Source organism: Phalacrocorax carbo, chromosome 2, assembly GCF_963921805.1.
Source record: "Phalacrocorax carbo chromosome 2, bPhaCar2.1, whole genome shotgun sequence".
Classification (NCBI taxonomy): Eukaryota; Metazoa; Chordata; class Aves; order Suliformes; family Phalacrocoracidae; genus Phalacrocorax; species Phalacrocorax carbo.
In genome coordinates, this window is record NC_087514.1 from 52,065,711 (window position 1) to 52,089,752 (window position 24,042).

The following is a 24,042-nucleotide window of genomic DNA, read 5'->3' on the forward strand; positions in this document are numbered from 1 at the left end:
AGTTTCCCCAGTCTTTCTTTTACTACCGTTGTATCTGAAGAAGCCCTTCTTGTGATCCTTGACATCCCTTGCCATATTTAGTTCCAAGTGGGCCTTCGCCTTCCTTGTCGTACCTCTGCATACCCTGACAATGTTCCTATATTCCTCCCAAGTGGCCAGTCCCTTTTTCCACCTACTGTAAGCCTCCTTCTTCCATTTGAGTTTTTCTAGAAGCTCTTTGCTCATCCATGCAGGTCTTCTGGCTCATTTGCTTGACTTCTTCCTTTTAGGGATGCACAATCTTGAGCTTGGAGGAAGTGGTACCTGAACATTGACCATCTCTCTTGCACCCCTCTACCTTTTAGAGCCCTAACCCATGGGATTCCTCCAAGCAGGTCTTTGAAGAGGCCAAAGTTAGCTCTCCTGAAGTCCAGAGTTTGTAATCTTACTTGTTGCCTTGCTTCTACCACGCAGGATCCTGAACTCCACCATCTCATGGTTGCTGCAGCCAAGGCTACCACCAACCCACACATACTCAACAAGACATTCTCTATTTGTTAGTATAAGGTCCAGCAGCACATCTCGCCTTGTTGGTTCCTCCACCCCTTGTGTCAAAAAGTTATCCTCAGTGCTCCGCAGGAGCTCCTGGATTGTGCGTGCCTCATAGTGTTGCTTTTCCAGCAAATATCAGGGTGGTTGAAGTCCCTCATAAGAACCAGGGCCTGCAATTGTGAGGCTACTTCTAGCTGTCTGTAGAAGACATGTTTGACTTCCTCTTCCTGATCAGGTGGCCTGTAGCAAATGCCCACAACAGTGTCACCTATATTTGCTTGCCCCTTAATTTTTACCCACAAGCTCTCAATTAATTCTTCCTCCACCCCTAGGTAGAGCTCAATACGTGTCTGTTGCTTTCCAGCCAAGCCCATTTTCTGAATAGGCATGAGGCTCATGCTAACCTCCAAGTTTGGGGTACATCGTATTTGACACTGCTTGTTTGTCTCATTAGTTGATTTTACATTCTCCCATAATTCTCTGCTCTTCGCTCCTCTCCAAGACTAAGCAAATGCCTTGTAGGCATCCAGGCTAACGGAGCTGCCACAGAGGGAGCAGGCAGCAACTGGACCTAGCATGACCATGACCCTTTCTCGGTACCATAAATCATGTCCATGTCACAGACAACAGGTAACACCTACTTCAACACGGCATCACTGAGTGTACAAAAATGGGCTTGGGCCAAGTGTAAACAGACATCAGTTAAACAGATGCCAGCCCACACTACAGTGAATTTTCTCTAAGATGGGTATGGGGTTTTAAAAAGACTTTTAAAGACTTTTAAAAAGACTTATCAAACTCTGGTGCCTTACATGCAGAATAGTCCACAGCTGGAGGCTTGATGCACAGAGAAACTGCCCTCAGGGACAACTTAACATTCAGAGACCTACAAAATATCCCGACACCAAAATAAGATTAAATGAAGAAAAGGTCAGTCCCCACATAGACCTTCTGCAAACTACAGCTTCATAATTGGTTTAAGCCAGCCTCATTTATGCTAATAAACTTATGCTGTGACCAAAAGGCACCATGCTGCTTCAGCCATTGACCCACCTCCTGCATCATGCCAGCAGAAGGGCTCCTGTAGCCAGCCAAGTAAGGGAATCAATCCCGCTAACAAGCACACAAGTTAAAAAAGTCAATTAGTGATCAGCTCTTATGATTTTGTGAGGGAGGAAAAGACCTGCTGCCCTCAACAGGATCAGCCCAAAACAATCCTCAAATCACAGTAACAGACTTGCTGTTACTGCATCCCTGGTGGCTGCTCCAGTAGCGCCCATCTGTCCCCAAGCCTTTTGCCATCACAGCTACAGGTCTCATCTTCAGCTCAGCCAGTTAGCAGGCACCTAAAACAGTCACAGGGAACAGGTTTAGGCTGGACTCCTCCAAGCTCAGCAGATACAGACGCTAAATAGGCCTATGTCCAATACCAATCAGATTCAGCCCTTAGGCACCCGATCACACAACTCCAGCACAGTTGTTGCTTTTCTGCTTGATGCAAAGGAAAGCAAGCAACACAACGGCAGGAAAATTAGAACCTAATAATTTTCTTTATCAGTTCAAACATTCTTTTTTTTTTTTTCCTGGTGTTTAAAAACTGCCTGGCAGGACTTAAGGGACTTGTAGGATGCCCCGTGGTTGATGGAATCACACTGCTGCAGCAAAGGGCGGAGGAGGAGGAGACCAATTCCTCATGATATCAGAAAGTAAATGTTGTTTCAAAGAGAAAATATTTTACTGCTGATAAATGTGTGATAAACTGTATAAAATATTTTTAAAATTAATAAATCTAAACCAAGACAACTGCTATTGCAGGCTGACATTGGTACATGCAGAACAACTGCATGTCCACAGAAACTACTAAATTCACTATGTTAATACACTGACCCATTACAGATTGTATTTTAGGTAACTTATTCCCAGGTCATTCTGATGTTTCATTTAATTTTGTTAAGACATGGTGACTGTAAGAAATAAGCTAGCACAGTGGTTCAATCAATTATTCTCTTTAAAGAGCCGTGCATATCCAGACTGCTTAATTTCTCCCATACATCTGCATTTGCACATCCTTATTCTCTGAAGAGCTTTCAAAAGCTCAAGTTTTAATCAGAGGACTATTTTTGATCCTAATTTTCCAAGCTGCAGTAAAGCTGCTTCATGACCTAATCTGATGGCAAATGTACTGTCATTATACAGTAGTTTCAAGACAGTTGTACAATAACTAGTCATAATGTTTCTTATTTTTAATCACTGATACACTAGGTGCCTTGTGCCCAAATAGGGCTATCTGTCTATAAACACTGCTTTAACTGAGGTCAGTAAATGACTTGTTGAAGCAAGCGCTGCCTAGTGTGAATAAAATACATTGCAGAACAGTGTCTGAACATCAACCCCATCAGCCATACCGCAGTGCCCCAGCGCTGCGAGCAAAGGCAGACCTGCTTTCCCTTACACCGAGCTCAGACTTTCGCTAACAGCAATGCCAGGCCAAAGGGACACGTTTAGGTTCACAACAGCAAAGATAATGGGCAGTACAGCTCTACAGGCAAAATCTTCAGGCTGAAAATGCCAAGCAGCTCCAGCAATCAGGAACACGGACTACAACACTGGAGAGCAGAGGCTCCTGCTAGTCATTGGGTGCAGGGTTTTGACTGAATTACAAAAAAAAAAGAAAACCCACCCAAAACCAAACATTTCTCTTTTCATTTTAGCCACTATTCTCAGCAAAATAAAAAAAAAAAAATCTCAGATTTTGTGGGGAACAGAGCATTTTCATTTGCCTGAAACTAATGCTTTACTTTGAAATTATTGTTTTTGTTATATATAGGCACACAGACAAATATTCATCTGCATATATGATATAAAAGACATACTCAGGAAAAAAAATAAAATCCCACCTTTCTGAACATGTCACCTTTCTGAAAATAAAGCTCAGAGTTTCCTCTGGTTTGGGTTAACAGCATTAAAGGTTGTGTTTCCAGACAGACGGAAAACCTGGCTTACCAACAGCTTCCCTCCTTTTCTCCACATTTAACACTTCGCCGTTGTGGCCACAACAAACACGGCAACCACTGCTAAAACTTTAATCCCCCCCTCCAAAGTTGTAATCTTTGTAAAGCAAATATAATGAGCTTTCTCAGTGACATAGTGCAACAATGTTTAACAGGATTGCATAAGCAAAGTTATATTTAAATCCACTGAAAATGCAACCCAATTCTCCCAGAACATGCTCTGGCTATAATTAATGACATGTTTCTTTAATATTCACTTCTCCAATTTTTTTTCCTTGTAGGCTTGTGCCCCACTAACACAAGGACAGCGGAGACGAAATGTCTTCTAATAAAGAAGCTCTGTTAGGAATTACAGATTAGGTACAAAGTGTGGCCGTGCTGTACTCTGTTCTTTACTACCCCTCAATTTTATTCTCTAGAAGCTCTGTCAGCAGCTACTTCCAGGCTGTAACCACAGGAGGAGCAGGAGGTATTCTGCTGTTGCTGTCAGGCAAGACAGCGGAGGACAGGAAAGGAAAAAAAATGTATTTCAAAGTATTTTGCAAAGTGGTCCAAACACTTCGAGGTGGGGAGCTTTCTCTCCTCCTGCCCATCTGGCCCCAGTGTGATGCTGTACCAAGGCATCACTAAAACACATTTATCCTGCATTATTGTCTATTTCCTGAGCTGTCCTACCTCTCTTGTGAGAAGTCACTTTGAATTTAGTTCTCCAAGTTATTTGCCACAAGCATTTGAGAAAAGAGCGAGGAGACCAACCTGACGGTGATTTGAACAACCTGCGTAGTTTCATTTGCAGGCAAACAGTATGCACGTTGCTTCACTCACCCTCAAAAAGCAAGTTTTCAAGATAAAGGATGGCAATTTCCTGAGCATCTCAGAGCGCTGGCTCTCTGAAACTGGGAATGCCAAATTACCTATCCTATTCTTAAATGAGAACAGTCAAGAGACACTGTTTTACATCAGTGAAATCGCAGTTTGCCACAGCAACACAAAGGCTGACACCCCAAAAGACCGCCTCTTCGGGGCAGGCCTCGGGAACACTGCTTCTAGCTCCGTACTTAATGCAAACGTCGGAAAAATTACATGAAGTCGTATCCCCCAACCAGTCACCCAATTCACATCTCACTACAAAATAAGTTTTAAGCCCAAATCTCTGCAGCATTTTGAGATCCTCCCAGCCACAGGGGACAGATGGGGAAGAGGAAAGTGGGAGGAAGAAGGAAATGGCTGCTTCCCTTTCCCAACCTTGTATTTCCTCTGAAAGCCTCACTCTCCCCTTTACACATAAAAACTGGAGCTACTTTCCTTTCCCCTGTCCTGGCAAAAGATGGATAAAGAATCCCTACCCTCCTTTACTCTAGCAAATACCCCACCCCATCCCTGCCAAGTTTGCTGGGGAGCTGGAGCCCTCGAGCAGCCACTTCCACCAAGCTGCAGAGTCCTGCACAGAGATCACCTTAACTCACAGCATTTCTTATTTTTAATTCTCATTTGAAGCCCAGTGAACTACTCCAGAGCATAACTAAACGCCCATTAAGCTTTACACAGAATCAAGCCTTTAATTTTAAAAATATTTATCTTGATCTCTGGAAGACAGTCATTTTAAGCTCTCACTGCACAGGCAAATGATTTGACAGACCATACATATATAAAAAAATCACAAACTGAAAGGCGACTCAGTAATACCAACCTCCCGAACTACTACAGTCAATAACCCTGTCCAGTTCCACAGGGACTGGGGAGCCGGCCCTGGCACTGCCTAATTTCATGAATATTCCGGAGGAGATATAACCTTATTTCAATTCACAGACTACAACAATTGGAGGAAAAAAATCGTAAAAATAAGGGTCACAGATACAAGGGGCAGCTCTGTATCCCATCCCAACCTTATGCACTGCGACAATTTTGCAGTGCCACTTCTTGGTTTTCAAGGTACTTTTACTATTGCTGGTAATTCTATTGTTGTCAAAAACGTTAAGTCATCCAAACACACATATTTTAATCGGACATTTCATGGCTGTCTTCATACCCCAAAGACAGGATTGCAGGCAGCAGGCAGCTCTGCAGTCACCGTAACCCAAGCAAGTGGCTCCTGTTAGGACTAGTTTCAGCAAGAGCCAGCGATGAGCTACTCACAGGCGCCGCCCCCAGTGAGACCATAAACCACCATTACGAAACCTGTATTTGTGCAAAACAGGTAGTTTTGAAAAAGCTCTGAGCTGGATTTGAACATCTCAGGTGAGCAGGAGATGACACCACATCTCGTGACAGGTTAACAAACTGTCAGGGATTTAGCATGTCCCAGAGCAGCTGGCTGGTTTTGGGACAGGCAAAACAGTGCCACCAGTCACATCCACAGGCGACAAGCATTTTTGAAACAGGAGGCAATGGCCTTGCAGAAAAAAAAAAATATCAGAAATCCCTCCTGACTGATTCCAGTATTACAAATTTCTGGACAAAGAGGGTCCTCACATCCAGACCCCTCCCACAGATACAGCTGGAGGGATGAGGATGTGAGAACAAAGTTAAACGCTCAGAAGGATGCATGGTTCCCCTTGCATTTCTCTACATCTTCCCCCATAAACTCAGGAACTGCATTGCTGACGGTCAGGGTGTGTTGGCTTGTTTCCCAGTTTCACATCTACCTTCCCCTGACTTCTGTTACGGGAGATGTCATCACAGAGGCAATTCACCAGACAGTCCTTCTCCCGTGGGACACTTGCGTACCGAGGTGCCCGAGCTGCCCCAACCCATCCGTGCTGTACCGACATCTGCCTCAGAAGCTGCATCTTCCCATGACCAGAGGTCCCAAGGCAGACGCTAAAAGCAACATCCTGATGATGTCACTTCCATGGTGGTATTTGGCATTTTTCAGAGAGCCTTATCAACATTAAGAAATATATGCAAGGACTCTACATGTGCATACAGTGCCTCCAATATTCACTGCTGATTCTCCAAAAGCAGAAGGCGTGAGAGACCTATGACTCTGTATTATCCATTTAAACAACAAATACAAAGCTAAAACATATTTTAAAATGTATTAATTTCTGTGAATCCTTAAAGAGTCTTATTTTTGCCTTCTGGTATGTAGGTCTTTAAGGTTGCATCTTTTTAAAGCTTTTTTTGATCTTGAAACCTAGGAACTTTGTCAAAAAGACAGAATACAAGGAGATTAGGCTGAGCATCTCCACCCCATCCCAGTAGTCCAGAAACTTTAAAAAGCCTCTATCATACATTGCAAGACTTTGAAGTTGGCAATACTGGAGTAAGTTCCTCTGCTACAAAGATGGAGAGGAGATATGGGATCCTTTATTGGATCATATGATTTAGAAATGGTGCTAGTGCTTCCACCCATCGTGAAAAAACACACTAAAAATCTTTAAAACTGCTACTAAAAATCTTAAACTGCTAAGCCACGGCTCACTATCTGTTGTTTGCTCCTGCGTTTCCCCAAACCAGGAGTGTGATGTGCATGCATATGCTACCTTTCAAACATGATTACTGAGTTCTGCTGAAGACACTTGTATATGTAGGAAGAGAAGAAAAAAGTTTGAGTCCCTGAAAACAGATGCAGTGGATCTGGCTCTCCTACTCCATTCAATATAAAAAGCTATCTACTTCTGAAAGCTGAAAAACCTAAATGTGGGAGTGTAAGAAAGCAGAGTCAGACCTGTGTGTTAGCTTGAATCAGCAGCTAATTCAGCTCAAGGTGATACTTTGGTTGTGAAATAAAATGCCGAACTTGCGAGCACACTTTCTTTGGCCAGCCTTTGCGTTGGGGCCAGTAATCCCTTTAATTGCCCCAGATCACCTAGAGGTACCTCCAGGCAGAAGTCTTTGCTCTATAAGCAACATCAGATAGACAACAAAAAACTTCAAACAGAAAACCAATTCTGACAGAAAAAATTCTGACAGCAGCGCATCATATCTCCTTTAAAGACTAAGCCTATAAAGGAGAATAGAAAGTGTGAAATGCCTTGAAAAAAAATCTCAGTGCCCAGTATTCTCCTAGGTTGCTGTAAGTTATATTCAGCTTTTAATACTATAAGAACTAAATACATGTATTCAGTTACAGCAACATCTCAAAGGTGACCACTGAAAACCCATCATCTCTGAGACTTTAAAATATACCAGACTAATAACTGGGAAAAAGTCACTAATACCAATAATTTGATCTGATCCTGCAAAACCTCATGCACTTCGATATTCTAAACAAAGGTACTAACTGCATGACTAATGATGCACTTCTGCAGAAACCTCGGCGGATGGGGCTCATGCTCAATTAAAACTGCAAAACTGCTCATTTTGACTGTGTAAGGCAATGACTTTATAAGCCAAAGGCAGCAAGTTACCTGGGAGAGTCAGACTGAATGTATCTGCAAGTGTTTGCAGGATCAGGCTCCATTTTTATACAGCCCTTTTTTAATGACAAAAGCTAATTTAGAAATACTTGTTTCAAACTAACCACCTATTTCAAAAGATGCAACTAAATATATGTAAGAGAAGATTTACTTTAGAACAGTCTTTGGGGGTGTGAAAACACAGAAAAATCTATGTTTTAAAAAAGTAATTAAGGCATATTTAGGTGGCATAGATATTAAAAGCAGATGTAAAATATCTTAAATATAGATTTTAAATTATTTTCATGTGAAACATCTAACCTTGTAATATGACACATCTAAGATCATCTGACTTGTGTGTCTGTCTGCATATTCAGCATCACAGTCCCAAGCTGAATAAACACGGACAGAGAAGAAAGAGATTCTTGTTTCCTGGTAAAGCTTCTTGCATTAAAGAACTGAAAGCAAGGCAAAAGGCCCATTCAAAAATGTGTCACAAAACAATTCACCGCAGACCTAGGAGTTTTGTTGTGAGAGGGGAAAGGAAAAAAAAAAGGGATTTTGAACAACAGTATTGCCTAATGGGATTATGTATACACAACAGTTTCCCATTTACAATAACCTACTGGGGAGCTGAACACAAGCTCAAGTTTTACCTGTGCCAGTACCAGTTACATCATTTTACGACAGATATTAAGCAAACAGACCACAAAGGTGCTACCAAAAATACTTAATCTCCCAAGGAGAATACCAGTCAGGCAGCTGAAGGAACAATATTTCTCCCCAAAACAATTTATTTTATTATCTGCAAACACACATCTCTCTTTTTGGCTTTAAGCAAGAGCTCAGGGAGTATACACTTTTGTAGCGTATTTTTGGTCACTTAAAGCTTTCCAATTACATATAAGGTAGTGTCTGGGTAAGTAAGTAATACACAGAAATTAGTATCTTCATGACAATACTACAACATATGAAAACAAACTGTTTAGCATTCTTTTGAACTTGCTTGCGCACAAAAATTTCTTTCTGTTTATATTAGCCAGAAGGGTACAGAAAAAGAAGCCTTAGGGCTGAGTATCACCCCTTCCCAATTCCTTCCCTTGTGTTTTTTATATTTGAATTAATTTTGTACCTCACCACAAGCATACCATGCTTTGAAGGTTTTTAAGGAAAAAAGAAATATTTGAAAACCAAATTTGGGAATAAAACCAGCACAGTTCTAGACCGGAAAAAAACCTGTGTTTTAGCCTGGGAAAACTTATCCCTGCACCTCATAAAGAATAAACACAGCTATCAGTACAGAATAAACACCCTTGTTTGTACTAATAAGGACACTCATAATGTGCACATACAGCTATTGTTTGAAGTAAAGCACATCTAAAGCCATCACAGTGACAGCCAGGGCTCAGACTTGCCCACAGGCACTGTCATGGGGCAGCCAGCAGCCTCTCCAACCGCCCAAGCACCTACAGCATTTTCCCTCCTCCCCACAAGTCTCTGCAGAGAAGGAAGTTTGAACTAAGCATCGCTGTACGAGTCCTGTGGCCCCCATAGCAGCAGAAAAAACCAAAATTATACTAAATTTGTATTCTGTAACTTGTATATAACTTGTTTCTGTCATCCTTTGCCTCCTCAGACCTGAACAATAATGAGCTTGTCTAACATGGAGGGGACAGGGGAATGGCTTTGTGCTTGGATGGGTATGGGCAGACAGATGCATAGATGGACTTGCAAAATGCTGCCTGCATCTGGCTGGGAAAGGGGAGAAGCGCAAACATGCGAGGAGCTGCAGGCGGCGGGACAGAGAAGGAGTGCAACCCTTGACCTCTGTGCGAAACCCCGGTGTGGTTCCCCCTTGCAAACCTTGGGTGGGACCCAACATGAAGGCTCATTTGGTAGCTACTTAGATAGAAGTCACAGGTAAAATTGTGCCTTATTGCTTTTACTGGAAGGGAATTAGCTATACTTTATACAAAAATGGGTTTTTTTTCTTTCTTTTAATTAAACAAATGAACCCTTCCCCCCAGACCTCACGAACAGAAACCACTACTTCCTCAGCTGCTGCATGTTCACTTCTAAAAACAGCACGGGGCACGGGTAAAACCATGCTGGGTATGACATTAGACCTCTGTGTTGATCAAGCTCACAAACTGCCATCAACATGTGATGCAGAATTTCAAAATTTTGGTTTTCCTGTTTCACCTTTTCCAATGAACAGATGGGAAAGATGTCTGTTAATGTGAATAATTAATTAAAAAGAAAAAAAATCCATTTTCACAGAAGTTACTACATTAGGAAACGAAGATTTAGGAAGCCCACAACTGACCAGTAGAAAGAAAACAGATGCCCAGTACACTGATTCAACAAGCAAAAAAAATAAAGGTTTCCCTACAAAATCTTTTTAAAACCCCCAGTGGAAAGATGGAAGCCAGCACTTCCCAGTAAAAATCACTGGGGGAAAAGCATCTCAATTTATAGGGTCAAACAAAAAGTGTATTAACCCAAGTGGAAGGAAGGGTGTGAGAAATTTAAATTACCTCAGTATGAATCCCTTCATCCTAGAACAGGGAACAGAGACTCTATGGGCATACCTCTGCTGTGTCTGGCTTTGGATGGGAAGCACACTTTTGAAGCAAGTCTCCCAGCCATGCCTGCTTACAACACGCCTCTCTCTGCAGCACAGAGCAGCCCCAGAGCATGAAGCTTCCCCTCTGACAGCAGGAAGACAGGTGACATGCTGCAGGAGCAGAGCACCCATCCTCCAACCACTGCTGGGTGTCCAGTCCACAGGTCCATGCTAGAGCTGGTCTGAATGTCCGTAGCATGGACATCTGGTCCTCAACACCAAGCTCCTGGCTCTACAGACCCGCTCCTGCTGGGCCATGCTGCTTGTTGACACTGACATGGCCTTTCGGGATGGAGAAGGCCCGATTATCTCACAAAGGCTCCAGGTTTAAATAATTTATAGTGCCAGTGGTTCTTGTTTAGCTTTGTTTCAGTGCACTGAATGTTTAAACAGCCTGTGCAAAACAAGTAAGAGTGCAGCCCGGTGGGACTGACTGTCACTCCACAGCATGGCCCAGGCACATCCTGTGAGGAGCTGACCAAGCCTTTGAGATGTCTTTTTATTCCAATTTAGCTCTCATTCTGAGCTTGTGGAAACAACAGCTTGAAGAGCAATCAGAGAAGTACAATCACGTTGCATTAGAAAAGCACAACCTGCACCTCAGTTTTCTGCTTCTTATGACCCACGTCCCTCCACGGGCTAAGATGTGATGGATTAGTAGTGCTGTGCCCTCCAAAGTCACATTTCAAGTTTTATAAAGAGGAATTTTGTCCATTTCTATTAATGCATCAACACAAAGCAAGCTCTCTGACCCACTGATTAAACCAGACATGTGCTGTTAACTTCAGTAAAAGCAGAACCACAATTACAGTCTGCAACAACACCAACCGCTCTCCAAAAAATGCCAGGGAGGACAAGTATACAAATGGGAGTAGGTCTGGACAGTGTGGTAAGCAAAATTCGTGAAAAACCGTAAAGAAAAAGCACATGCTGTCTTTTCAAAGTGAAATTTTCAAAGAAGCTGAGTTCTTCAAAATTCATGGTTCAGAGGCTCCTTCAAAAATCCCAGCTTGAATTGCTCTACTGCTCGCTCTCTTTAGCTGGAATAACACAAGGCAGACATCTAATTCAGAACAAACACTGGAAAAGTGAAGTCTTCACCACCATAACCCCACATCTTGGGAAAGTGGATGTGAGGGTCAAGGGCCTCTCAAAAGCTGCTTTCCTTGTAACGTATATAAATGATGCGCACACAAAAAAAACCCACCCAGACAAGACCATGTTGCAATATTCCTGGGGATAATACAAAACAGAGAACTGCAACAACTGCAAGACAACTGCCAGTTACACGAAAGACTGTGCCACCCTCAACTGTTGATATCACATTCATTTATCCAGTTAGATATTCAAGATATGCAGTCGCTTGACAGGTTGGAAATATTACCTCCTAGAATAGAAAAGACAGGCCTAATCTTGTTCTCATTTGTACCTGAGCAGCCCTGCAATTAATTCAGAGCCTACTCGTTTTCAGATGCCTCAGCCTTTGCAAATACACAGTGGCTCGTGAGGGATTTTTCACTCCAGCCTCTTTGCTCCCAAGGGAGTGAATTCCAGTTACAACTCACACCCTTGTGCTGTGTCCTACCGCACAAAACAGTTTGTGGTCTTGGGGCTTAGCTCCCAAGGGACATTGAGGGGTAATGGCATTTTGTACCGCACTGAGCACAGTACCAGTACCACACAATAAAAAACAAAAAGCCTTGCTCCTCCTGCAAGGCTACATCCTTCCAGGAGAAGGAAGCTTGAGAGCTCACAAGCTCACTCCGAGAAAATCACATTTCCGTTCATATCATCCATTCAACCTTCACATGGAGCATGAGGATAGCAACAGAAAATAGTGCCTTGAAGCCGTCTATTCAAGGGTGCTGGCACATCTGTACAATTTTCATTTTTTTAATTTTAAATGCATTTGTTCAAACTCTGCTCCCTGTTACACCCTAGCACTGTCTTTGACTTGAATAGCCTTACATCAATAAGGAAACTAATGAACAAACAAGAAACCAATATTTATAATAATCTCTTTAAAACAAACAGAAGCAAAAAGCCTCAGACAATGAAGTCTGTTCCTTAAAACAAATGTGTGCAGGCACTGGCTATTTGAGAGGCTGCTCATGAGTTCTGCAGTACCTGGAGTGCCTTCTAAAATAGGAAAACATTTTATCTTGAGGCAAGTCATGCACAGGGAAAAATACGGATTTTACAAATAAATCTCAAAGGTCACGATGGAGGTACTTGTCAGTGGCACTTTGTGTTCAGCTGTAAATAATTCTGCCTTTTTAAGGAACCACCTCTTAGCTGCCACTTCTTCTGGATTACATTTCGCTAAAAGATGGCATTTTACAAAACAGTACAAAACACCAATTAAAAAAATCAAACCCAGCTTTGCTTTAATTAAGAAAAGAGCCTCATAAAATTAAGGAGGTTCCCAAGATACACAATAGGTTGAAAACAGGAGGTTATGTGAACTCCATTTTAGAAAACATAATTACACCTTTGTGTTACAAAAACCATGCTTCCAACACTATTAATAGCAGACAGCGAGTGTTCCACACCTTTTTACGTAACCTGCTGCAGCACCGGCGCGACTCACCTACCCAAACGATTAAACCAGACTTTGCACTGCAGCATCTGAAAGCTGTTTTTCCTCTCTTCTTATTATCAAAAAAACACCTCCGTGCTTTACAGTCAGAAATGATACCATTCACTTAAGTAAATTCAGAGAACTAGAAAGTTTGCTCATAACCACCAACTCTGCCTATGGCCCAGGTATCCAAGACAGTCTTCATTTTCATGTAGCTCTCTGTCACCTAATGAGGACTTCACTCCCTGCTGTGCAAGTCCACCACACCCCACAGACACGTGGGCAATCCTTCCGTCACCCCACATTTGCCTGGGTGCAGCTGATTGCAACCTCGACTGAAAAAGAGGGAAATTAATCTCCTTTTCCACCGGATCTGTAGGTTCTAACGTGACTGCAGAAGCAACAGGAAAGTAAAAGCTTTTTCTATATAGGGGTACAACAGATGAAACACAAGGAACAAAGCTGGTGAGTAAAACAACAACAAAAGAATAAGATGTTTTCAAGATATTTCAGACCACAGCTGACATCTAGCTTCTGCCTTGTTACATCCTTTCGGACAGGCTGAGTACAGAGGGGTGGGAAGTCCAGGCTCCCAGCACATGCCAGAGTGAAAAAGGAGTAATGAGAGCTTCTTGAACTGTAGGTATGGACTGTATTTGTGTACACACAAATGCACATGCGTGATCCAAGCAGGCCTGAAGGCAAAGGGCCACATGTGACATTCGTCTCCTGGTTCCCCTTTCTCCATCCCTACATGTGCTGGGGGTACTAGACGAAACCAGACACCCCTTCAGGTGACAGAACAGTCCTCCCTGAGTGCCGAAGGCATCCTAGGTCCTTGGGGTGGTGAGGCTCTGCTCTCCCCTCCTCCAGCACCATGCACCCAGGAAACTAAAATGAAGCAGATCCCCCTCTGAAGTAGGCTGGCAAAGCTGTGCTGCCTGCACCACCACGCTGGGGTTATCATTTGCTTCTCTGCTAGCAGCCGCAGTGGGGAACAGGCTGCTCCAGTGCTATGACTTACCTCTCTAAACAGCAATGGTTATAACATCTGACCCTTTCATCGTGATTAAATTAAAATCCATGCCACCATGCGAACATGTACACCTCCTGTTCGAACTGGGAGACAGCTCAGCTTGGGGTCTCTCACCTCCACATCTTCCCTTTCAGTATATTAACCTCTGCGTGATCCAGCCTTGTCAGAGGGATGGGACCTCTCCCTGAACTTCCACCCGTGGCAGACCCATCAGAAACAACCATGCTGGGAATGCTGGAGCCTGCCACATGTTTCCCCATCCACTTTCCTTACTGGGACTTGCTGACCCTGTACTTGCAGTGGCTCTTTCTCCATCCTGAAATGGGAAAGGAAATGGTACCCCACAGAGGGGAGAGGACAGAGAGACCCATCAGCTGCCTTCCCACGCTGCAGAAGGCACAAGCCCAACTCCAAGGACAGCAACAGTGCCTAGTGGTTGGCACCTGTTGAGGCTGCACTGGCACCACCACTGCGTCCCAGTATCATTTATCTGTCCCTTATGTCTGCGCAAAAAATATGTGCAGGTATGTCCTGTACAGTCATGGGCAAGGCCACACACAGTAGATGGCATGCAGATGGCTGAAAAAAACCAGTTACTTGCGAGAAGGCCGCAAACCGAGTGGCACTACTGACTTCTTAGTGCTCAACATCCTACCCAAAGCCCAGGGGAATACAAGCTGAAGAGCTTCATCCCTGTTCGCTCCATGTGGCTCAGTTCCAGCTGCCTGATGAGGTGCAGAAAGACGTCAGCATAATGTCACCTTACAGATTTTTCCTGTTACACAAAACCAGGGGACCTGGTTTTTTTTTCTTTGCAGGAAAATTTATGCTCCTTTTGAATGCCTTTACCCATAAACTGATGTGCCTATGTCTGATTTGCCTTGACAGCATGTAGATTTCAAAAACCTAATCGTGTTTACCTTGATAATATGATTATCTGTAGGAGCACCAAAATGCAATCTCCTGTTGCCTGAAAAATTATTATAAATAAAGTCATCTAGCTTTCTATTTTTTAATCCTGCCACTACTTTACAGTAAAATCCCTGATATTGCAAAGATTTACTTACTAGCATAACTTTATACACAGGCATTTGATTTAACCGAGTAATTTTATACATACGTAAATGTACAGTTTAGGCTTTGCAGGATCCTTGGTCAGAAAGGACATACCTTCCCCTGCCATCCATGACAAGCAGGGGAAAACACATTTCAGTTGGGGTGAGTGAATCTTTTTTTCCCCAAACCTCAATTTCACTAAATTGCTAGCCTAATCTATAACAACAAGGAAGAAAACACAACTGCTTGCTAAGAACATGTTCTTGTCCTTTACATTCATACACACAGGGTGAAAGGCTTCTTTTAAAAAATATATACTTCTAGAAAGGAAGGTAGCCTTTGCATCCCTTTTGATTCACTTCTAAATTTTCCACAATAGAAAACCTTCTTTAGGCAAAAGCTCTGAAATGTAGCTGCTAAGAGTAGTGTTGTCTTTGAAACACATTATGAGAAGAGAAAATACATTTAGCATTCATGACAGGAAAGCAGTTGCTTCGAATATAACACAGTAGCCCCTGTAAAGGAACCTCACCGTTCCTTAAATATGTACTCCTCTAAATCTGCATATTGCAGCCTGAAAAGCAAACCCCGAGAGTCCTAGAAGCTTCCCACTGGCACATCGTCTTTTCTCCAACCACCGGTGAAATTTTCTTCTCCTAACGTATTTCTCAGTGAGTTATTTGCACACCGCAGGCCGGCAGATACTCTCAATATGCCAAATTATGTCATTTCCATTTTCTAGGAATAATACTTCTTACAGCAGACTGGCAAGTATTTTTTTTTCAGTCGGGTTATGAGAAGAGCCAGCTCTGTGTCTTGCTGCACCTGCTGCACTGCTAAGCCTGGTATCTGGTGGGAGCCCCACAGCCATCAACAGCAATTCTGGGTGTGGAAGAGAGTGTTTGTCAGAAAGGACTGATTACAGCCTTGGAGGTATTAGCAAACGTCAAGGGGTGAATTTTCTGGATATTTGCATGGCTCAAGTAGAATTTGGTTTCCCATATTTATCATGGGATAAGCTGGTGTCTACTGAAGTTTCAATGAACAGAAGTCCCAACACGTAAAACCAAACTTCTGTGTTTTCAGGTGAAATTATGAAGATGAGCCTTTATGTTCGTGCAGTGGAGATATTGCCTGAAAGACTACAAAGAGCTGAAATCGGGGGCAGGGAGGGGGGAAAGTCAGGATTTGGTTCTTCTCATCATCCTTACCTATCACACACACCACTCTACAGAGCCTCTGGACAGCCCACCTGGTATTTACTTCTCTGAAACTAGGAAGCCACGGAATTACTAGAGGGTTGGGTTTTTTTCCTTTCAGAGAGCACACTTGGGAATCTCATTTGTGTTTCAGGCGTTTTGAACTGTTTCAAGCTAAGCTATATCCTCCACCAGAAGAGTTCTCAAAGTCATAATAATTAGAGATTAAAGCATACTTCCTATCCAAAAACTGTCATCAAACCGTGTTCTGTCATTATCCTATCTATCTACCATGAAGGTATGTTTTTGTGATGGTCTGGAGGGCTAGTCATTCTGATGGTTGCTACCGATCATCATTTCAAGATGCTTGCAGCATTGTACGGCAGAAAGCTGTGCAGCAGGCTCCTAAGGAAAAGAGCCAGTACGGCTGCCTGCACAGGAGCTTTGCCAGTAAAGAAAAGGGTGAAAAGCAAGATCGAGTAATGGAAATGCGCCACCCACATAAGCAAACCCGCTGAAGTGTCTCGCCCCTCCGCTCTCCTCACGGCTAATGAGGGGTCACCGCACACCAGCTAGGCACCTGCGCGGTGTAGCCACGGGACTTCCCGAGGCAGGCTGGACCTCGAAGGCTTTGAATTGGTGGCCAGCAAATGCAGCCAATGCAAACACGACTCTTCACATGTTACCAGCTCAGGTTTTCTCACAGCAGGTTAATGAGGCAGAGCCCTCTCACCCATCCAGCTCTAAGGCCTTCTCACTCCCAAACCTGCCGAGCCCTGAGGCTTCAGCAGAGGCAGCTCCTTCTCAAGTGTCTGTCCCTCTATGAAGGTGTCTGACTAATTCCCTATAGTCATGAACACTATGTTCTGCCCCAGCTCCTCTTCACAACTGACAGCAAAGGGTTTTTTTCCCTTGTCTGATGAATATTACCTTTTTTATCTGCCACAGATGCTTGCTAAGTCATATAATAAGAGCCTAAAATATGCCAGAGCAAACTTCTGTGGGATTTGTTTTTAAAAGCTTTGTGTATTAAGGGAACAAGGCTAATGCATCTATGCTGTCCATCAATCTGTGCATCGTACTGCAGTGACTTCTGAACGGCCGGTCAACTTCAGCTACCATCTGTAAGATGTTTTTTCCACAAGTTTTCCCACAAGACTTTCCACAAGTTTCAAAGGAAACAACAGAGGGAGGCACAAACCTGTGCCCTGAACAAGGCAAAAGGCAGGCAGAGGCCAACAGCGATGGATGACGGCCAGCGTGATGTGGGGCTGGCCATGCTCAGCACATGCACAGCTCAGAAAGCCGACTGGCAGTCAGTGACTGCTTCTGCACAGCTTGAAGCAACCATGAGGACCCAGCCTCTTGATGTGCTTGTGCTAAAGGACACGGGTACACACCGTGTCCCTCACAAGACTCCTGTAGGAGCCTGCAAGCTGTGTGCATGGGGGTTGCAAGCCCATTCTTGTGGGGGGCAGCCCTTGGGAACAGCATCAAAGACTTACACAGGGCCTGTAGCACTGAAAACAGGCCATGAGGGACCTGCCCCAAGAGAAGCAGCAGGACGTTGGTGCAACCAATGAAACAGCCCTTATTACCTAAGCCTTAACCCTGTTATTGAATGTCCCCTCTTCAGGGTGGCACAGGAAGGCCATCCAGCCTCTTGAAGTGACAGCTGAAGTCAATAAGCATCCCCTTCTTTAGAGACAGCAACCATCAGTGGTATACAAGGTCACACACCTACGAAAAGACTTAGTTCGGCATGTGCACTTCCCATTCACCTCTCAGACCATTAAATTGCTGTTTTCACGCTATTCTTGTATACATCATTCTGAAACTCAGGCTGCCTGAAGGGCTTTAGGTTCAGTGAATAGCACCGGCTCCATCACAAACAAAAGGTCTGATGTGCTTCCAGCGGCTCACAAGCCCACTCCTGATGCTGGGATGACCCCGCAGGGTGGATGGTGCCCCCAGCTCTTTGTTTTGCTCCTCTTTCAGGACTCTGCCTGTAAGACACTTGTTTCTGAGAGACTCTTCTTTTGCCTCTAGCATGTTCAGTTCGGAGGCATCTCCTGTGGTGGGCTGAGCCTGCACTGCCCGCCCACCCAAGGCCATGGAGGACCCGGCTCTGACCTCACAGTCCTCTATCACAAAGCTAAATGGTGGGATTCAGCTCCTCAGCCGCATCCTGGAGGCTTCCTCCAGCACCAACAACCCATCGCACTTTGCGAGCCGTACAAAAGCCAGCCAAGTCAACCATTCCAGCACCCCCCTTCACTGCATCTCTCCAAATAGTGAGGCCATAGTTCTCTATTTTCTATTGGGTAGAAACAAATTGAATCTTCACAAGCTTTACTAATCATAAATTAATTTTAGAATTACTCAGGAAATTAGATGTTTTGTAGGTCAATAAATTCCGAAGATAAATCTATTTGGACCATGATAACTTCAATGTCCTTTTGAGCGGACCTCCCACCAGCGATTACTCAGCAGATACTCCTCTCTGCTTCCTTCCCAGCACCAGCTGTTCCCAGAAGGAATTCTCCTGCCCATCCGCTTTCAAGCCTGACACAGACAAATGCAACTATAAGCAATGTTTAAACCCCAAATCCAATCATTGATTTGCTTCCTTAGCAAACAAAAAAACCCCCAAACCCCAAAAGAGCCTGCACTTGTTTCTAACTACCCAGCCCACTGGAAAAGGCCTTATGTAGAAAAGGGAACTTCACATATGGAAACAGCAGTATTTTTCCCAAAGAAAGCTATGGCAACAAGAATTCTAGGCATACACAAAAACAAGTACCTGGGACCATCACCTTATCTGCAGGATCCGAAATGATTTTAAACCGATGTTGCTGCAATCTTGTTCCACAGAGCTCCTCGCTAATTTAAGATGAAGCTATTAAAATTAATTATAATTTGACATGAAGGAAAACCTGGCAGAACCTGGTCATAGTTTCCAGCAGCCTCATGTCCTCAGCCACCCATTCATCACAAAAGTGAAACAAAGTCCTTCTGCACTATACAGGATCCTTTTGCATCCACAAGCCGACTTCTGAACAGGCTTTTTTTTTTTTTACCATTTACATATAATTACATACTAGCCTCCAAACAGCTAGAAGCTCCACGTTCTTTTTTTGTATCATTTGTTTCTTGTGAATACACATAGAGCACAAACCCAAACCACATTAATGATAACCTTGTTAAATATAAACTAGCACGCAATTATACAAACTGCTAACACAAACAAAAAAAGCCAGGAAACTCTGATTATATGTTCACAATGGGTTCTGAAAACTAAATAAAAACAACAACACAAGGCAGCCTGTCCTGCCTGATACTGTTATGAAAAGATGGTTTCACGTTACAACATAACTTACGTGTCTCAGCACAGAGGACTAGTATGTCAAACGACACATCAAGCTCAATTTCAAGCCCGCTGCAAGGAGAGCGGAAGGGTGGGAGGAGAGGCAGCAGATGCACGCACGAACTAAAAAAAAAAAAATCTCTGATTTTCCTCTCTGCTTCTCCGCATCCTCCTTCAGGCAATCTAATGCCTGTCTCTGGGCAGTTGCTGTGATTCCCACCCCGTCGCGCCGAGGACACGCCATGTGCTGGGCATTTGGCTCCTTCCTCTCCAGAGGAAGGAGAGAGCAGAAGGTCTGCTCGAACCCTCCGTCCCTGGGCTTGCGCCAGCCCTGTGCATGCCTGCAATTTATCTGCTGTGCAGCTAAGAATGAACCCAGCAATTGGAGCCCCTACCATGTCTTTTCACTGAGATGATGAGAAACAAACACTTGATACAGCCTCCATGGTCTGCAGCTGTCCGTTCCTGACGCTTAAAAATATATACCTTTTCCAGAACAGAAACAAATCTATTGAAGGCAGGCCAAAGTCTGCCCCAGGCTGCACATGTGCAGCATCACAGCAGTCAGCAAAGCCAGGAGCATAACCCAGAGCCCTCCTGCACCAGCACCAGCCGTAAGCAAGTGCTACAACAGAGAGCCTCAAACTTGTTGGTGGAGTTATGCAAGGTCTCCGCCACAGCTGAATCTAGCTCTCAAAAAGAACAAAAGAGCATCAGAAAACCAGCACTTTCCTTAGATCTTACACGACAAGAAAATATACAGCGTGAAGGAGGGCCGTTATAGGACTGGAGGAGCACCCTGACGAGGTTTCATTAGGTGATTTCCCTTTCCGTGGACTTGTTACCCCTTCAGCCTATTTGCACACTAGCCGCGCAGCCAAACTTGCACAACGCTGGATTTCTAGGTAATTACCTTTCCCTCTTAAACTCCACACTGTTCTCACGTAACAAAAAAATAAAAGCATCAGTTGTGGAAGGAAAAAATGAAGACTGGCAAACAGGGGCAAAGGAAAACAATGACAGGAAGAAGCGATACAGGTGAGATCTGAGCATCCTTCCCAGAACCGAGCACAGGATCAAAGCGTGGAAGCAACGAAAACCAAGGACGATCCTTGGGAATCCAGAAAGATGACACAGGAATCCTGCATGACTAATACATTCACTAACTGGAAGTCCAAGGAGAATCCAGTCTCCTGAACACTAAGAGGGTACTGCCAAGCGCATTATCACCAATACGCAAAACGTTCAAGAGTAGAAAAGTAATTCCCAAATCATGGCCTGCGGGTCACTCCTAACTCGCAAGGCCATGGGCAGCAGCGTGCTGCAGAACCATGTCACAGACTAAGATGCACAAGCACGTGTGCGTCGTGTTGCTGTGCCAGTAATCCACAGCGCAGTTAGAGGGTTGTCACTGCAGGAAATGTTTTGAGACACACGTGACTGGGAGAAGACGGGTGGTAACCCACTAGTTGGCATTTTACTTGGGAAGGTGGGGCTCCCTAGCACAACACCTGAAAAGGGGCTCAAAAAGCCACCAATACAATCCAGACGGAAGAAAAAAAAAATAAATCCAACCAATACTGGGGCACACAGCTAAGACAACTTTCTCCTGGAATACCTCCAATTTCTCCAAGCTGGTTGGTTTTGAAAGGGGTTTTTTTCTACAGCTCTCTATGCCCAATTACCCTTATAAACACTCGCAATAACATGTGACTCAAAGTCTACCTATTTGTCCAAGGGAGAAACAAGAAGGGAGTGTGGCAAATGGGGAATGTGGGAGTGGTGACCTATGTGGGCTTGGGGGAGCCCGGTCATTTCCTCCAGCTTCTTCCCTCGTTCTTCTCCTCCCCCCCCCCGCCCCCCCTCCAGCCTTTGATATCCAAGTATGTTGTTGTTGAAGTGAAGGAAGATGATTTTGTACCCGTGGAGCAATTAATCCATATGCATTTGCACATAATTACACGATTGCACCTTCTCAGCCAAAAGTCCCAGCTTTTCAAGCAGGTGAGGTTATTCCCTTGGGAATTAAAAGCCGAAAGACTACTCGGCGGCAAGGAACAACCCACAGCAACACGAGGTGCTTGTAGACAAGGAGCTTATTTAGGGCGGTAGCCAGACGCTGCTTGCACCGTGTGCGTACACGGGAATCCGTGGACATCGATGGCAAGATTTCCTGCCCATTTTGCGGGCTACAGAGCCGGCTACCGTGCGCGGGGCTGAGGACTGGTTCCCAGCCTGCCGCCTATAAGGCGGGCAGCACGGCGGGCTGAATCCGCCACCGGGCATGAGAAACGGGTGACAGCCGCTCCCGGCGCTGCGCCGGGCTGCAGCACGGGAGGGCGGCCGCGCAGCCCCACGCCTGCACCGCTTAGCGGGAGGGCAACTTTCAGGCGCTGGCGCCCGGGCGCGGAACGCCTGCTGCCGCCCGGGAGGCCGGGGCACGGCGGCGGACCTGCCCCTGCACGCCCGCACACCCGCCGCTCCCCCCGGCCCGGCGGCAGCTCGGCCCCGCCGGGGGAGGCTCCGCGCCGCCGCCGCTCCCACCCCGCGGCTAACGGGGGCCTCCCCACGGCTGTCCCCGCGCCGTGCCCGCCCTTCCCGAGGGGCGATCCCACCGCCGCCCCGCGCAGCCCGCGTCCCGCGCATCCATCACCATCCCCGCGGCGCGGCTTACCGGGACCGCTGCAGCTCGAAGGCGGCGGCGGGGCCGGGCTGTCCCAGCTCGCCGCCGCCGCCGGCGAGGCCCTGGGGGCTGGCGCGGCCGAAGGGCGCCGGCAGCACCCCCGCCGTGAAGGAGTTGAGACGGCCGCGGCTGCCCGCCGCCGCGGCGCCCAGGAAGGCGGCGGCCGGCACCTGCACCGCAGCGAAGGCGTCCTCCTCCTCCTCCTCTTCCTCCTCCTCCTGGGCTCGGGGGGGCTCGGCGGGCGCCGCCGGGGGGCTGCCCAGCCGCGGCGGCGGCGGCGGCGGCGGGGCCTGGCGGGGCCTGGCGGCGGGGCCGTCGTTACCCGGCGGCGGGGGCCGCCCGTCGAGGGAGATGCTGGTGAGGAAGGAGAGCGCGGCCTGCCTGCGGCGGGGGTCGCTGCGCACCGGCGCCGGCGGCGGCCCCGGCGGCGGCGGCCCCTTCCTCGGGCAGGGCTCCGGCGGCGGCAGGGGCCCGGCGGCGGGACTACCGGGGCTGGCGGCGGCGGTGGCGGCCGCCGCCATTGTCGGCCGGCTCCCCCTCCTCTCCCTCCCGCCCTCCCTCCCTCGCCGCTGGCCGGGCGCTGCCTCTCGCTGCCTGCCCCTCAGGCGGGCGGGCGGCGGGGCATGGGTGCCGTCGGTCCGCCGGGGTGCATGGGGGTGACGGGGGGTGCCCTCCGCCCGGCCGCGCCGCGCCGCGCTGCCCCGGGCCCCCGCCGCCCGCCCGCTCCGTATTTATAGGTGCAGCCGCGCCGCCGAGCGCCCTGTGCAATAACACGGCAATCACGTGTGGGAAACGGGGAGCTGGAGGAAAACAAAAGCCCGGCCAGCAGCCCGAAGGAGGAGGAGGAGGGAGAAGGGTGGGTCTCGGCGAGCTCCCTCCTTTCAACCTCTTTTTTTTTTTTTTCTTCCCTTTCACCCCCTTCCCTCCTCCTCCTCCTCCTCCTCCTCCTCCTCTTTTTCCCTTCCTGGATGCGTGGGGGCGGGCGGGAGCCGGGGAAGGTGGAGTCTGTGCCCGTAGAACACGGCACACGGCCCGCGGAGGCTGGCACCGGCGGCACCGGACCCGGGGGCTGCCCCCCGGCCCGCCGGCGGCTGCTGGAGCGGCCCGGGCTGCAGGCGCGCCGTAGCGAGCGGCCCCGGTGCTGCCCCGCCGCTTGTCCCGGGTGGAGGCGGGCGCCCGGGGCTGGCGGGAGGCGGGCGGCGGGGGGTCAGCCCCCCGGGGGTGCGCTCGGCGGCCGGCGGCGCCTCCCCCGCTGCGGTAAGCCTGGCGTCAGCCGCGTCGCACCGCCGGCCTGCTGCAAAGGCGTGCGTGCAACTACCGTCTCACGAGTTCCCTGAGGAGTCAAAGCAGCCCCCTCCCCAAGCCTGCCCTCTCCCCTCCACCAGAGAAAATGCAAGCGCTTGGTTTGCTGATACAGCCTGAACCCCAGAATCTGTGCATTCCCTGTCCTTTCCTAAGCGATGGCCGTTGTGCAGCTGGCCGCAGGTCTGCGTGCTCCCCCTTCATCCAGCTGCGGCTGGGGAGGGCGAGCAGCCAGTCCCACCTCGGCACAAACCTCCTTCGCTTCTTCATGACTTTTATTTTGATCAATTCAACCGTGCTACAAGTGTTC

The 24,042-nt window shown here is 46.8% G+C and overlaps 1 protein-coding gene across 2 annotated transcripts in view; it reads right to left on the minus strand.

Annotated features, from left to right (window-relative positions):
- CABLES1 (Cdk5 and Abl enzyme substrate 1) overlaps positions 1–23,366 on the minus strand; it is an 83,820-nt gene extending 60,454 nt beyond the window's left edge. Inside the window, exon 1 of one of the 2 annotated variants that reach the window (XM_064442864.1) lies at positions 22,422–23,366. In XM_064442864.1, the coding sequence (XP_064298934.1) occupies positions 22,422–22,951 (530 nt within the window). In that variant the 5' untranslated portion in view covers positions 22,952–23,366. The remainder of the gene's footprint in view (positions 1–22,421) is intronic. The other variant, XM_064442863.1, reaches the window with a different exon arrangement.
- Between the last annotated feature and the right edge of the window lie 676 nt (positions 23,367–24,042).